General features: G+C 48.6%; 1 protein-coding gene across 1 annotated transcript in view; it reads left to right on the forward strand.

Moving 5' to 3' along the window:
- ITGB5 (integrin, beta 5) overlaps positions 1 to 16,777 on the forward strand; it is a 98,284-nt gene that overhangs the window by 22,894 nt on the left and 58,613 nt on the right. Inside the window, exon 4 of the mRNA XM_004675433.2 lies at positions 3,990 to 4,158. Coding sequence (XP_004675490.1) covers positions 3,990 to 4,158 — 169 coding nt within the window. The remainder of the gene's footprint in view (positions 1 to 3,989; positions 4,159 to 16,777) is intronic.

Raw genomic sequence — 16,777 nt, forward strand, 5'->3', positions numbered from 1 at the left:
CCGCCCCTCTCATAATCTCACATCTGTTGTGAGAACCCCAGCCTTTGCTTTTGTTTTGCTTTGTCTGTTCGCTTGGTTTTTCTTTATAGCCACATGTGAGTGAAATTATTCGGTATTTATCTTTCTCCTTTTGATTTATTTCACTGGCCTAAACCCTTCCTATTCCGGCCATGTTGTCACACATGGCAAGTTTACATTTTTAAAATAGCCGAGTAGTAGTCCACCATGTACACACTCACATCCTCTCTATCCCTCAGCCGCTGCTGACCCCCAGGTGGTTTCCATAACTTGACAATTGTTTTCATCTTCTGTGTGTAGATACCTAGCAGTGGAATTAATCGCTGCATCCCGAAGTAGTTCTGTTTTCAATTTTTGAGGAACCTCCACACTGTTTTCAAAAGTGGCTGAGAGAATATGTGTTCTCACCATATACACATACTAAACAGGAAATATAAGTCATATAAAAATCTTTGCAAATGAGATACTACATTTATATTCTTGCCTTTCCTTTGTGTATTTATTCCAAGGAGTCACAGTACCCTTCCCCACTTGACATTGTCTTCTGCTGTATCTTGTGGCTGATGTGAAGTCTATTGTCTGTCATTTTCCTCTTCTCTGGTTGACTTTAATATTGTTCTCTGCTTTTCCTGTTGTGATGTTTGCACGCCAGCGCATCTAGATTGGATGACTTTCATTTGCATTGCTCAGGACTTGGTCTGCTTGTTTAATCTGAGAATATATCTTCATTTTTGAAAAACCTAGATGTTATCCCTGATTTTTTCTCCAACACTACTAGGCAGGTGTTGGAGCTTCTCATAATAATTTTTCTCCCGCAATTTCTGCCTTTTTCTTTTTTCCCCTTGTACATACTTGGGACATTCCAGTTTGCTGGGTTTTCTTCAGTTATGTAATCCATATATTGACATTTCATTTTTGAATCTCAGTGACTACATTTTTCTATGCTTCCTATTTGGTTTTCAGGCTCTGGTTTTATATGCTATTTGACTCGGAACGTCTGGCTCTCCCCCTGCCCCATGTCTGGACTCTATGTCTTCCTGTCCTTGAGTCCTTTAAATACCCTTGTTTTGAAGAACTTCTCATCATTGTTATCTGTTTTTTGAACTTCACATGCTTCAGTTTGTTGAAATTGCTGACATTCCTTCATGGTGGCTTGCTTTTCCTGGGGTCTGTAACATTTCACTAGCTGCCCTTTGTCAGAGGTTCGCTATCAGAGGGTTACAGGGCCTCGGCGTGCAGGGTGCTCCTATCTTTGCTGTTGCCCGCATGCTCTAGCTCTGAGTTTGGGGTTTTTTCCACGGTAAAAGTAGTGAATTCTAACTTGCTAAGGGCAAGCTGCACATTTGATGGGTGAGTCATCTTGCTCTTGTTCCAGAATGAATCTTCCTTGCTTCTTTCCCAGGGCAGTGGCTGGGATTTTTCTGGTTTTGATTTTGGTGATAGGGCAGCTCTTGGTTGCACTCAGCTTTATGCAGAGAGCCCTGTGCCAGTACTTGGCTTTGCAGGGGCCTGAGGCTCCTCACCTGTCCCTGTCAGACTCCTGCCCCAGCACTCCAGTTCCTGTTAGGCCTGGCGCATTGGGGAGCTCTGTGGCAAGAGCTCCCGCCCGCCCCCCGCCTCTCTCAAATCCACTCACCTGTTGAATGGTTTCCCTGCTAATTAAGCTTCCAACCCTGGCTACATGTTAATATCTGTTAACATGTATTTCACCCAGCAGTTCAGTATGCTTAGAGAGGGGAGCTCTTTCCATGTCATCTCAGTCCACAGTATTGTCCCAAAGCATTGGTTGGTTTTCTGGATTTACCTAGACCTGGCGTCTTTGTATTAGAGTCACTTTTTATACACACACATGCTCCCCCGGGCTCTTTAGGCATATATATCTTTTCTTTTTCATTCAGCAACTACCTGAACGTGACCCTACACAGCACAGACACAGGGAAGCGTATATCCTGGCACAAGACCCCCAAACAGCCAGTTCTCAGGTGACTCAACCACTTCCTGGTAGGCATTAAATAGCTAGTCACAGGAGACATCCTAATCTAGTGGCTGTGGAGACGGTGGCCAAGTTCTGTGTGGCACAGCCACTGTCTTCTCACTAAGAGGAACTCAGTTGCTTATAGTCAACTCTCTGCAGTGAAAGCTTCCTTCTGCCAAACGTGGTTTCTGGTTCCTGCTTAACAGGAATGAAAACAGATTTAGCTGTTTCACAGGCTTTGCGCCTGTATCACTGAACAGCAGTTGTTACTCCGTTCTTCTCTTCAACCAGTCTGATCCACCACAGTAATAAACACTCAGCTCAAGCCCTAAATCTTGGAACAGAGCCACGCAGAAGTGCGCAAGAGAGAGGGCAGTGAGGGTTTATGTATGTTTAGCTCCTCTTGGGCCACCGTTTGTCAGACTGTTGAATATGGGACCTCAGCTCTGTCCCGTTTTCCAACTGGGAATGTCATGTCCCTCTCGTTCTTTATGGCAAATTGAGGCGGAATGGAACATTTGGGTGGACTGAGGCACAGATTATACAAGAGTCTGATCTGTCTCAGCACAAAGTGTGGGTGAAGATTTTGAAGGAGGGGGGGAAGCATAACAAAGGAATGACAAGGGGGGAGACTAGTGGCTGCCCCCTTCTAGAGGGATCTGTGGCTGTAATGGCCGCTGGGTTGACTCCGTCAGAGCCAGCTTGTTGGAGAGACTGGCGGACAGAGCAGTCACAAGTTCCCCAGGGAGAGCAGAATGGCCTCTTAGAAAGCCAAAAATTGCCTTCTTGTGCAGAGGAAGGGAGTCTGTCTGGGCCTGCCCGGTGGGGCCACTTCTTGTCAGTCAGGCAGGCTCCTCCTCGCAGCTGCCTAGCCTGTTTCCCTTACCACACACATGGTTTGAATTGGATGCTGCAGCCTTCCTGTCAGGCCTCTCTGTTAATTACTGCTTGTTTTTCATCTTGGGTTCTGAAAGTGAGGCTCCCTCAGCCTGCGCAGTCTGGCCTAGCTTGCCTTGCCAGCCTCTGCTCTCCGTTCCTGCATGTCGCTCCAGTGGCTCTCTGCCTTGGGTTCTCCATGTTCCCTCCTGCCCCAGGCTCTTGCGTACACTCTGCTGTGACTGTGACACTCTTCCTTTCCTGTTTATCTAGTGAACCCGCTTATGAGACAACGTTAAGGCCTCTCTTCCTACTTCAGTAGCTGTATATCATGCTGACACTGCTAGAGTTGTAACTGAGCTCTAACTTCCTCTAGCAGTGGGTCATTTGGGATCTCTACTGTGGACCAAAGATGAGTTCGCTTAGTGTCGCAGGAGGAAAACATGGCATGAACCTGCTCTTGAAATGCTGTGCTTTCTTCTTTCACCAGACTTCCAGATACAATTTCCCATTTGAAGGTGGTCATTGCCTAGTTGATTTCTGTTGCATCTAGGAGACCTGGTAGTTTATTTATCACTGTGGTATTTATAAGGGAGAAGTTCCTGTTCCGTTGAGTGCTTGCTCTCGTGCCAGCATGGCCTGGTGGTCTGAGTTGACAGGAAGGTTCTGTGACCCTTTGTCACATGACAGCAGCAGAGTTCAAGTGAGAAGCTGGTCTCAGGGTAACCTGCACATGGCTTTCACTCGACATTGCTCAGCTTCCCTCTGTGCCGCCTGGCCCACGCGTTGACCGTCCCATCTCTCACGGCATCTGGGCTCCTCGGGGACCTCTTCCTCTGACTGTGCCCCACCACCTCCAGCCCCCCCAACCTGTTATCTCTCCTCCCCTTGGATGAAAGTCCTTTCATTCACTTTTAGCTTGGTATGGGCTGTCTTGCCTGCAGGGCTTCATGTTGTAGAGTAGGAACACTGTAGCTCAGGTTTCCCATGTACAGGGACAGGTAGCAGGTGCTGCGTAGACACTTGTCAGGGCTCCTGAAGACATTGCGTGGCTGCAGAGTACTTGGTGGTTGACGATGTAGAGTTGATGGGCAATGACTCTTCTCTTCTTTCTCTCTAGCTACAAGTTATTTCCAAACTGTGTCCCCTCCTTTGGGTTCCGTCATCTGCTGCCTCTCACAGACAGAGTTGACAGCTTCAACGAGGAAGTTCGGAAACAGAGGGTGTCCCGGAACCGAGATGCCCCGGAGGGGGGCTTTGATGCAGTGCTCCAGGCAGCTGTCTGCAAGGTAATTTCTTTTCTGCTCCTGTCCCCGGGCAGGAGGTCAAGAAAGTATCCGTGTGGGTGTTGGCCTTTCCTGCCAGGCAGGGCAGATTATGAGCCACCCAACATGGTCCCTGTCCACTCTCACATCAGGGGTGAGTCAGTGGACTCTTGGGGAGCTGACAGCCTGCAAGTCAGCTGGAGCTCAGGGGTGGATCGGGGCTGGTGAGTGTCTGTGTGGCAGGGTGCGGCTGGGAGCTGCAGGAGACTGTCTTTGCCAAAAGACAGCTGTTCTGTGTTTATGTTTTGGCTGTTTTGCCTCTTTTCAGGGGGGAAAAAAAGAAAGATCAAATGATGTGCAAAGACGCTTGTGGAGCTTTCTGGCCCAATTTTGGTCAACCTTAAAGACTGCTCTCTTAGAGGATCCAGCTGAGGGAGTATTGCACATTATCATTGGTTGCACAGCAATTTCTTTTCCTCTTGCTTTCTCTGTGATATAGGAATCAGGGCGAGGACACAAACTTAGGTCAGAAATGAACTCATGCCTTGAGAGGTTCCAATCTCAGCAAGATATATAAATGGTAATAACTCATTCTTAAAATAATTTTCTACTCTCAGAACAACCTAACAGCAGCAGCAACAAAATCGCTTTTGAATTTGCTGTTCCAACACATATCTTAAAAGTTTCGCATGACAGCCCTCAGAGAATGCGTCTTTGGTAATGGTGTCTTGACAGTTTAGGGGCTGAGCCACAAGCAGTGGTGGGGATGCTCACACTTGAGGGAGGGTGGGTGAGGAGGCTGTAACTCAGCTTGGAGGGGCTGCAGGTTGGCAGCTGCTTCCATGGTTTCTGACTCAGCTGGCCAGTTTCAGAGCCTCGCAGACCCTTGTTCCTCGCCATCCTTACTAGGATGATAAGAGACCCCCGTTGTCTGACATAGCAGAGCAGAATGCAGGCAGAGGGGACAAGGACGAGGACAGTTTGCTGCAGCCAGTCTTCTCAGCCCCGCTGTGGTTCTGCTGGTGGTGGCTGTCTCCGAGGGCCCTGAGAGGGTGTTTCCCCTGGTGGCTCCCTGCGCAGGGCGGCCGGAGGACGACGTCCCTTCCCCGCTGCTGGCCAGAGCAAGTGCCGTGACTCAGGCCCCGTGTATAGGCCAGGGAAGCCAGATGGAAGACATCTAGAGTGTCTGAATCTTACAAATGCATCACAAAATAGACGCTATGGATTTGTTTCAGAAAGAAAATAAAAAAAAAAAAATTTTCTTACATAGTTGTTCATTTTTGTACAATGTTTGATTTTTCCCCTAAGGTATAGTCCCCACTTTCCCCCACATTGTCCATCGTCCTCTGTGCTCGTCCCTCCCCCTGTTCTGGCCCCTTTCTTTTCCCCTCTCCTGCTGGAAGCCTCAGATCTATGGTTTATCTGTGACTTTTGTGTTTATCCTAATTCTTTATCTGGTTCCCCTATGTTCCACCTATAAGTGAAACTATCTGATGTTTTTATTTTTCCTTCTGCCTTATTTCACTGAGCATAATCCCTTCCAGTTCCATCCATGTTGCTGCAAATGGCACAAATTTATCTTTTTTGATTGCTGAGTAGTATTCCACATGTTTATATACCACATCACACCCAGTCATCTGTTTTGGGGCATGTTGGACATTTCTGCATTTTAGATATTGTAAATGGTGCTTCAAACAGGAGTACAGGTTTCCCAGAAGGAAAACTTACTTTTTTTTTAAAGATTTATTTATTTATGCATACAGAACTGGGGCACAGGCCAGAGGCTCAGGGGTGATGAGAGGATTCACCAGAGACAGAGTGGGGAGCAGAACAGGCAGATGGACGAAGCCCACTGTTGAGCAGCAGGTGGGCCAGGAGAGGTCTGCCACGCCATGTGGTCACCTCCGGGGCAGGCGGGGATCAAACTCATGTGGAATTGGCTTTAGATTCTCAGTGCTGTGCTTTAACCCGCTGTGTCACCAGGGAGGGCCCAGAAAACTTATTTTTGACTGCATCCTGACATTCCTTGTAGGAGGCGTCTTCTCAGACTTTCTGGCCAGATTCCACTTCTTGTCAGGGACACAGAGAAATAGGGCACCCCTTCCCACTCATCTCCCTATCTTGAGAATTTGTTGAATTTCATTTTTTCAGGGCAAGAACCCATCTTTAAGGCTTGGAAGAAAGATCCCAGTGGCAGGCTTACAATGTCCCCTTACATTAATTCTGCTTAAATAGATTTGTCAGGGGGAACATGCTAGAATGCTGGAAGCACAGGCCCTGGAGAAACTGTTTGACCCACACAGTCAGACACAGCACCTCCATGCTATTACATACCTGTGAACATGTTCTCCCTTTGAAAACTTCAAGACTCCAGCCTTTCAGAAAACGTTTTAGCAGATATAAAAATGTGACCTGCGTTTTGTGGGTGAGAGGCTTTCTGTTGACATTTTCTTATTCTCTACTATGCCCTTTCAGTAGGGAGCCCCTGGGAAGGTAGCAATTGCTCGGAATTAGGCTGCTTATGAACCCCCAGCTTCTCCCTGCACCTTTCTTCTCCTTTGTGGTGTCCGTTCACATCTGGGTACGTATCAACCTATTCCCCTTTCACTTGAAATCACCTGTTTACAGCAAATGTCATCCTCCCCCGTCATCACAGCTTTAACTTATAGCGCTGTTCATCCTTGCTGTCAGATTAAAGAAGTGACATACAAATTTGTGCTTATCTGGGTGCCTCCTGGCTGTGCGGGTTTGCATGGGGGTGCTTTCTTCAGTCAGGCACAAAATAGGACCAGCGCAAGCCAGCACATTCCCCTTCGGCCTCTGCTTCCAGGGTCCCAGCCTTTGCCTCCCACATCCCCCAGGCTCACTTTCCGTTTTAATTTTGATTCTCTAATTTTGCATTGTGTGTGAAAATTTTAAATCATTGTATGCCATCTCAGAAGTAGGTGGATGAATAAGTCTTAAAGCAAACAAGGTTTACACACTGAGTAAAAGTGGTGGCTTGGATGGAACCCTTAATTTCTTTCTTGTCTAGGACACCCCAATCTAAAGTGGAAACCAAAGCCCCAGAGGGACTACAGGGACAGCTTCTCTTGGCAGATATTCTGCAGGCGTGCAGATTCTGTGGACTTCTAAAAGCAAGATAATTGCTGCCCTGCTCACCTATCACCCATGCTCCAGATGATGTGTATACATCATCTCTGACTCTCACAGAAGTAGTCCTTCGGTGTATTGGGGGGGTGGGGGGTGTTCCCAGTTTACAGGAAAAGAAACTGAGTAGCACTGAGATCTGGTTGACTCAAAGCCTGTGCCCCTTCTTTTGTCTGGTGTATGGGTGCTTTGGGAAGTAGCAGCAATGCCGTGTAGGGCGGGGAGGACTCAGTGGAGAGCCATGTCCTGATTCAGGCTCAGCCTCTCCTGCTTACAGCAGGCTCCCCGGATGTCTCTGGGGGTGCTTATTTGGGAAAGCGCAGGGGGTAGATAGGAGGCTCTCCAAGAAGGTCCCCGGCCGCGCTGCTCACACAGGATTTATCACAGTCCTGGGCCTCTTTGCTCAGGATTATTCTGCCTTTTGCTCTTTTGTCCCTCCAGCTTCAGGCTTGCGCCTAAGGCCCAGTAGGCACTGCTGCAGATCCGGTAGAGAGTGGGGAATCCAGTCCCTGGAGGCAGGCACACTGTGAAAGCGTTTCACTCTGCACCTGACCCTCTTCCAGCCTCTGGCAGTGCTGACTGGTTTCTTTTGACTTGTCTAATTCTTTCCCTAAGCACGAGTACAGAGATGCAGGGAGGGAATGGCCCTTCTTCCCTTGAGGAAGCAGCAGCCCCTGGCATCTTGGCATCATCTGCAAGGATTCCCCTTGTTTTCCTGCTGCCCAGGTTCTCAGTCTCGGGCGTGTGAGCTGCCTCGCTGGCAGAGCACACCAGTTTCTGTGTCTTAATCCAACCCAGCCTGCTGGCTCTTCCTCTAGTGCACAGTGCTTATGAGACACCATGAAAGTTTGCATTTCCCTGTGCCCAGGGGAACTTGGGGACTGTGTGAGCAGGCATGAGGCCCTTTTCCAACTGCAGCATTTTTGTCAGAGGCACTGAAGGCTCTTCTTGGATTTGTTTTGCAGGTGGTTGTGCTTTAATGCACACCTTTGAATTCTGCCCATGAACTGTGCTATTCGTGTGGGCTTCATGGCCCTGCTGGCAGCTGCTTGAACTGATGTGAGGGGTGAGAACTGGCTGAATTACAGCTCAGATTGTCAACAGGGCACAGTGAGAGTCTGTGTCTCTGTACATCCTCCAGCATGACTCTGTTGCTTAGAAGGGACCTGCATCCCTAGGCTGTCGGCAGTAGGGTCAAGGCTTCGGTTAGGGCAAGTTAGGAGAACCTTGGGATGACTGAGGCTGCATTTCAGTACCTGGCAGGAATATCCATTTAAAAAGTATATAATAGTTTATTATATATAATTTATTTTTATGTCATTGTGTGCATTTTTTCATCTCCTGAGGGCTTCCTATCACCAAATCACCCTGTGCCATCACCATAGTCCAGTGCATTTCCCTCCTCCCACTGTTTTTGATCCCATTCCCCACTCCAGCCCCATAAAATGTCTCTGGTATATAGTTGTCCACATCTTTTTAATCCAGTCATCCACTTTTGGGCATTTGGGCTGTTCCCATGTCTTTCCAACTCTAAATAAGGCAGCAATAAACATGGGAGTGCAGGTATCTTTTTGAATCAGTGTTTTTGTGTCGTTTGGGTAGATACCTAGGACTGGGATTGCTGGGCTATATATATGGAAGCTCCATATTTAGCAGTTTGAGAAACCTCCAAATAGTTTTCCATAGTGGTTGTACTAGTTTGCAAGGAATGTCCATTTTTACGTCAAGTTATGGGATCCTTTTTGCCTTAAATATTGTTTGGCAAAAGGAAAAAGACAAGGACTTCTTCTCAGGCTCTCCTGGCCTCCAGCAGTGGCCCAGCCTCACTGACCAAGGCCAGTTACTCTGACTCGTGTGGAGTGCTTTGCAGTGCTGTTAACCTTTGGGAGTAGTTCTCACCTGTCTTCCTGTGTTTCTTTCTGTAAGCAACAGGCTTTTTCTTTAGAGCAGTTTTAGGTTCACACCAAAATTGAGCAGAGGCCTCCCTGCCCCTTCCCCTGAATGCACACAGCGCTCTTACCATCTCTCCCTGCCCAGCTGATCTTCTGACATAGTCAGAGTCCCCAAGCTCCAGGCCCTTGGTCACACCCACACATATTTTTATTTGGGACACTTCTTGAGTGATGTCTGCCTCCGTCTGGAGACAGTGAGCTTCTGAAGGTAGGAACTTGTGTCTTTTCTCTTCCCTGTGTGTGCCCCTGCTGAATCACTGCTTGACACATAACAGGGCCTCCCTGAACATTTGGTGAACAAACAGATGTCTTGTTCTCATGACTCCTTTATGCTTCTGAGTTCTGGAACCCCCAAGTCCAGGCCCATCACACGCCCACCGCATCAAGCTGCCTACAAGTCATTAGCATGAACATCCACTAAAGCGAAGAAAAGGGATGTACTGTTACCTGGCAGTTCTTTGCAACTCGGTGTTTTCATGTGTCCCCTAAATGCTCCGTGACAGGTATAGTGGAGGAAAAAAAGAAAGCGGAGATAAACCCCTCACCTTAGGGATTTAATTTGAGCTTGCAGATCTGTCCAAAGGTAAATACACTTTAGATGAAATGAAATGAAACATCAAATGAAATTGATGTTTGACTACCAGTGATGATATTTCCTGTTTGCTCTTGATATTTTATCCAAGAAAAATTCATATGGCTCAGACTAGCACATGGCAATGTTTTCTTCAGTTTAGTTTGGAGTTCCCATCAGATGCATTCCGCTGAGTGTTTTGGGGTCTGAGCTCCAGATGAATGTCTAAGCTCTGAGTCACAGGCCAAAACTTCTTTTCCCCATGGAAGGAAATATTACACTTTTGGCCTCCTTAGGTTGAGCCACAGAACAGATTTTTTTTAAAGGCTTTTTCATTGCAAAGTATAGATGGAAGCAGGAAAAACAAACTATTATTAAGAACATGTTTATTGTTACAAGTGACAGAAATAGGCTTGAAGTCAGCAGATGGGGAGCACCACGCACAGAGAGTCTAACCTTGCCTTTGCTGAGGTTCTGTGATAAAACTCACATGCCTTGGTCTGCAAGCCCAGCCCTGCTGTGGGGTCTACCTGCCGGCTGGGCAGGCCATTGCCCTTTTATTCCTCACGTCCTCCCCTAACCGATTTTCTCTCTCAGTGCTTGTCTGAAAGGTGTGCAGCTTTTGTATGATGACTTTTGAAAATTTGTTGCATGTTTATTGAGCACAAGAAGCTCTGTTAGGTGCTGTGAGGCACGTGTAGATGAGAGAGCCCCAGCTCCTGTCCTGGGGCGTCATGCCGCTTGGAGACAGACACCTGCCCAACAGCCCACGTCCAGTGTGGCAGGGAGTGCACCGACTCTAGGGAAGCTCTGGCCCCTTGGGCCCAGTGGGTGGATCACAGTGGTTTTGTTAGCAGACAGGCTGAGGAGCCCAGGGCACCCCCAAACCTGCCTGCTCCAAATAGGCTCTGCCATCCACCACATCAAGGCCAAACATCCTCTCGTGCATAAGATCTTTAAGGAGGGGAACTTTAATAAGTATACACTAATTGTGATAGAGAAGAGAGTTTAAAATACTTTCCAATTAAACACCCAGAGTTACCTCTCCCCTCGTGCATCAGTGTCCCGCCAAACAGGGTGGCCCAGAGCAGGGCGGCTGAAGCCCAAGTGCCTGTCATAGGTCTAAGGCACCTTCTGGAGAGGAAATCCCTGGAAAGGGGCAAAGGAGCCAGGCAAGTCTGGAAGGAAAAGAACAAAATGAAAATACAAGGCTGCCACTGTCAGCCTCCCCAGGGGTCTCTCACCTGCATCTCTTTCAAATGTCTCCTTCCTGTCCCCCAAGTCCCTGGCCCAAGGCCAGGAAGCAAGTACGTCTTCTGCACATGTTTCTGCTCCTTGTACCACTCCAGTCTTTTCCCAGCCTTTCTCTGTCTGTCTCTGCTGCTTTTCCCTTGCTGCTGCTTTTTTTTTTTTGAAAGAGTTTATTTATTTATGCATACAGAACTGGGCTACAGGTCAGAGGTGTGGCGTGGGGGTGAGAGGATTCACCAGAGACAGAGCGGGGAGCAGAACAGGCAGATGAACTGAAAACCTCTCCTGTCCCTTGCTTCTTCTTAGTCCTTTCCCCAGTCTTTTCTGGAAACACTGCCCTTCCTGAGAGCAGCCCAGAGAACCTGGAACCTCCCCTTTCCCTGGCAGTTACCCTGTTACAGTCTTTCCTCCAAGGGATCACCTTGGCCTCTGCCTCCCTCCCAGCCTCCCAATGTTTGCTCTGAGGCTCTGATGATGAGGATGTTACTGATTACATTGGCTGCATTTTTGTATCCCCAAGCACTTTACAGGGCCTACTTAATCCTTTGAAGGTGTTTTTATTGCCCCTTTATGATGGGAAAACAAGCCAAGGTCTATGACTAGAATGACAGAGCCCGTGGAACTGTAGCAACCCACCTAGCTCCAGAGCTGGGGTTCTCAACCTTGACATGGCAGTGCCTACACTCCTGCAGGGTGTGGAGAAGTAGAAGTGGGGGTGTGTTTCCAAAGAGAGCAAAGTCCTGGCTAGTTGTCACTGCGGGTTCCCATGTCACCCTATTGCAGGAGAGGGTCAGTCACTTGGGAAGCCAAGTTGTGCACGCTACTGTTTTTGGGCCAGAGTTTCCCACTTATCAGAAATAGCCCTCCCATGACAGGCAGCCTCAGGATTTCCCAGGGAGAGCATTAGTATGGTCCAAGGTCCCCTTTCCCTTAAAGTGACCATGCTTATTATCTCTGCCCTCAGTTCCTGTATGTAAATATGTAAATGGGCAATTCTGATATCTGCCACCTCATGCATAATTCTGAAGAGTACTGGTTCTGCCCTTAGGCTCTCCCAGATAACACTTCATTAGATGTTGGATCTTTGTCAGCTGGAAGGCAATGGGCTTAGTGACTCTTCAGTGACTAGGGGTTGGAGGGGGGGTAGATAAGGGAAGGCCTGGCTAAGGGCCCTTGTTAGGGTTCATTTCTTGAGTGCAGAAATCCCAGTCACTGAAAGCTAGTGTTCCTGTCTTCTTCACAACTCCTGGCTGGCATCTTGTCCCTACGCCTCCCTTGTTTTTGAACACTGTTAATGAGCGAGAGGATCAGGAGCATTGTCTTAGAACAAGCAAACCACGGTGAGCAAGCCCACGCTTGGGCACACCACCTATGTTTTCTAAGGCAGCTGAACTGGGTAGCAGTTTTCTCTACTTCCTCAGAATCGGTGTAGCAGGCCTTCCCCTGCACTTTCCTTCAGGGCTGCCTTTAGCCGGCCTCTCTCTCTTGCCTGTGTTACGTGGTCTCTGCACACAGGTGAGTCACTGTGAAATGGACCTGCAGACCCACAGCCAGTTGGAAGATTGTTGCCAAACACAGAACCCCAGCCAGGGTCTGCTTTCCTCTGTGTCTCGGGAACACACCCAGGAAACTCCCCTTGCCTCCGGTGCCATGTCTAGGACAGATACTGATAGTGAGAAAACAGAAACATGAGCTGGTGGTGGATGGGGCCTGAGTGGAAACCACCTCTACTGAGCAGTGGTTAAAAGTTAACTAGGAAGAGAGACAGTAGCCTGGCTTCTGATAAAAAGGGAATGGACCCTGCCCATTCCAAGGTTAATCCTAGGGTCGCCATGGGGAAGCAGGTTTGAGTCCAGGTCAGGAAGAATTTCTAGCAAGGAGAGCTGCTCATCAGTGGTGTAGGCTGCTAGATGGGGCAGCGATGGGGGTGCCATATCCCTGCACTGGATGAGAGGGAGGGCAAGACCACCTTTGGGGGTACTTCCAAGCTTCAGACTTGCTCAGTTGTTTTTCCACCCTGTAGCCCACAATGCTTTTGTCCTGTCGTGGCCCTGTCTACCCATCTTCTGTGGTACCCTCGAATGGGTGCGCCCTCTAAGCTGCATTGGTCCTTGGCCACCGGGACCTTGAATGCTACCTTGCATGCTCACTTTGTACACCAAGCACAGCTGACGTTGCACTGGTACCTAGGGAAGTTTTGCAGGTTCCTGTGGTTTTTCTGCCTTACTGTGTGGATAAAGGTTTAGATGAACTGGGACATCTATTCAGGGATACCCGTGGACAGCCTGGGGGGTGTGGGGGTGGATGGAAGCCACTCAGGGTCCTTCAGGTGACTACTTCTCTCTCTTATCAGACCTTGCAGCCTCTGCATATGACAGTTTCCAACCCTAAAAACCAAAGTGCCACAGACGGAAGGCTGTGTCCTCAAACTCTGTCCCCTACTTCCCAGCCCTTGTTTCTTTCTCCCCAGCCCTTTTTGGACTGGTTGGTCCCCACAAAACTAGATTGTTTGCGGCCCTCCCTGGTGGCACAGCCAGTTAAAGCACAGCAGTAAGAAGCTAAAGCCACTTCCGCATGAATTCGATCCCTGCCTGCCCCAGAGGAGGCACATGGTGCTGCAGACCTCTCCTGACCCGCCCGCTGCTCCCCTCAGCAGTGTACTTCATCATCCAGCCTGTTCTGCTCCCCACTCTGTCTCTGGTGAATCCTCTCATGGCCCCTGCACCTCTGGCCTATATCCCAGTTCTGTATGCACAAATATATTTATTTATTTATTTATTTATTTTTAAAGTATTTGCGTCCTGGACAAGAATGGAGTCTGAGATTCTCAGCATGTGGTCTTTCATCTTGGTTGCATGTTGGCCTCATCTGGTGGCTAGGCTACAGGTGGCTTCCCTAGCCACCGTGTCCTGAGTCCGTGGGTGGCTGCATGGCTTCTTACCCATAGCTGGCTCACTTGGAATAGCTGAAATAAACACGGGGCACAGAACACAGCATGCTGGGGTGGCAGAATGCAGACTGGTGCCCAGGAGGAAGGTGGGCCCCAGCGCTGCCTGCACCCTCTGAGTGTGTTTAGGGAGGAAGCGGGAAACATAGCTTTGCCCAGGGCCTCTGGCTCAGCTCCAGTCATGGGAACAGACTGTAAGAGTCAATTGACAGGGATTGGGTGGGTGCATTGGGAGACCAGTGAAGTGAAATGAAAAAGTTAATTCCAATGTGTCTAACTATTTGATAATTCCATGAGGAGAAATGGGGAGGCCTGGAAGGACAGTTGATTTGGGGGAAGAATATGTGGCAACGTCAGATAAGCTGAGGTCCAGATGACAATAGACTCCTTTGGCTCAGGAGAGAGGTCAGTGGAGATGTGAGGCGTCCAAGCTGCTGCATGAACTTGGATCATCTCCCCAGGGCAGTGTCCCTTAGGCCCCATCCAACTGCTGGGAGAGGTGGAGGTGACAGAGCAGCCACGGAGCAGGTATTGGAGGTGCAGTGTCCAGAACCCGAGGGCAGGAGGGCTCCGAGGAGGCTTTGGGGAACAAAGAGGCCACAGAGCGAGGCCCAAGGGTGGCTGTGGGTGGGTGACAGGTTCTCAGCATGTGGTCTTTCATCTTGGATGCATGTTGGCCTCATCTGGTGGCTGGGCTACAGGTCAACCCAGTTACAGCAGGACCTCTGGGCGTCAGTATCGTTAAAGCTTTTTAGAGGCCTCCCAGCAGTCATTGTATTGTGGGGTTGGGGGAAAGGGAGGGGAGGGAGAGAAGGTGGCAGAGAGAGGTGGGGAGCCCATGGAGGGTGGACGGAGACCACTATCTGAGAGACTGTGAGGGGCTATCACAGGGAGCGGTCAGATTGTAAGGAACTGAGGAGAGGAAACAGGTGACACATGTGCTCATCCTGAAAATGAGAGACAAGTCAAACGAGATCATCTGAGTAGCTGGGTCAAAAGGAGGATTATTGGAAGTGGGTCATGAGCAGATTTTCCAGCCCATGGAAAACCAGAGGAGAGACTGACTGAAAGAACAATTTTCCTGAGAGGGCGGGATTTGGGGACTGTATACTGCAGGGGGCCGGTCACAGGCCCCTTGCTTAGGAATAGAGACCCCGGGGGAGGGTCCTAGGCCTCCTAAGGCTGCGGAGCTGGGCACTGTGAGCAGAACCAGAGGGCAGGAGGGCTCAGAGGAGGCTTTGGGGGGCAAAGAGAGGCCACAGAGCGAGGCCCAAGGGTGGCTGGGCTGCAGGTCAACCCAGTTACAGCAGGACCTCTGGGCATCTGTATTGTTAAAGACAGGCATGACCTGTCTCCAGGAGAAAGGCCAGAGGTCACCTCTTACTGACTGTGGAAACTGGGAGCTGAAAGCTGAAACATACCTCATGGGGAATTTGATGGGTGTTGACCAGGCAACAAAAAGAGGATACTGGCCCTCAGTGGGGAGTTGCTCACTTCTGAGTGCGGGGTGTTGTCAGATGTCAGATGACATTTTCATTTGAATGCTGACCTCATTCATGTATAGTGAAATTTGCTGTAAAATGCCTTGGTTTTACTCAGAGACATGGAGAGAAGCGTAGGTAAATAAATAGAGCTTTTTTTTGTCCCTCTCAAAATAGTTTTATATAAAACGAGAATTTATTCAATCTGTAAATTTAGAAAATTCATTTAAGCAGAAGGGCATAAACATCACCTTCACCCCATAATCCAGAGATAAGGCTGTGTGCTTCTGAAGTAGAGCCTTAAATTACAGCTTTCACCTCCCTGGAAACACTGATGATAGTAGCTGTCACTTCTGGCTGTTTGCTCACACAGATACTGCGGTGGGCACCCCTGGATATGATTTTGTTTGATCCCCTCAGTCCCATTATTATCTTCATCTTACAGATGAGAAGCTGGAGCTGGGAGAGAAGATTAAGTAACCTGCCCCAGGTCCCAGAGATAGGTTGAGACAGATGTGGACTGCACTAGATTTGTCAGGGACCTGAGTCCAAACCCTTAGCCACCCTGCAGGTCCCGCCACCCAGCACGAGGACCTGCATGAGAGGGATCCCCAGCGCACTGCCGGCATTCATCATTCATGTTGTTTATTGTATCTAAGTGACGTTCTGAGCAAAACAAGGCTTCTAAGAAAACAACTTTATTGAGGTATAAACGATGCATATCTGTAGTGTGCAAATTGATAAATTTTGCAATGTAGATACATACGTGTGACACACATGTAACAATCAAGAAAATGAATATCATCCCCTCCTGTGCCTCCTGCTGTCTTTTGCATACACACACACATATACACATATATGCATATATATACACACACAATACATTTCCTTTTTTTTTGCCATTTATTTCACTTAGCACATTTATTTCGAGATTCATCCATGTTTTTGGGTGTCTCCATTATCCCTTTTGCTACTGACTAATGTTCCATTGTATGGATATACCATAGGCAATTTATCCAGCCATTGTTAATGGCTTATTGGGTGGTTTCTAGTCTTCGGCTATTACATAGAGTTCTAAATGTTCATGTTCTAGTCTTTTTTTTTTTTTTTTTTAAGATTTATTTATTTATGCATACAGAACTGGGGTACTGGCCACAGGTGGTGAGAGGATTCACCAGAGACAGAGTGGGGAGCAGAACAGGCAGATCCTTGAAGTACACTGCTGAGGGGAGCAGCGGGCGGGTCAGGAGAGGTCTGCTGTGCCATATGGGTCACCTCCAGGGCGGGGATT

This window comes from Condylura cristata, unplaced genomic scaffold, assembly GCF_000260355.1.
Source record: "Condylura cristata isolate star-nosed mole 26May11 unplaced genomic scaffold, ConCri1.0 scaffold00003, whole genome shotgun sequence".
Taxonomy (NCBI): domain Eukaryota; kingdom Metazoa; phylum Chordata; class Mammalia; order Eulipotyphla; family Talpidae; genus Condylura; species Condylura cristata.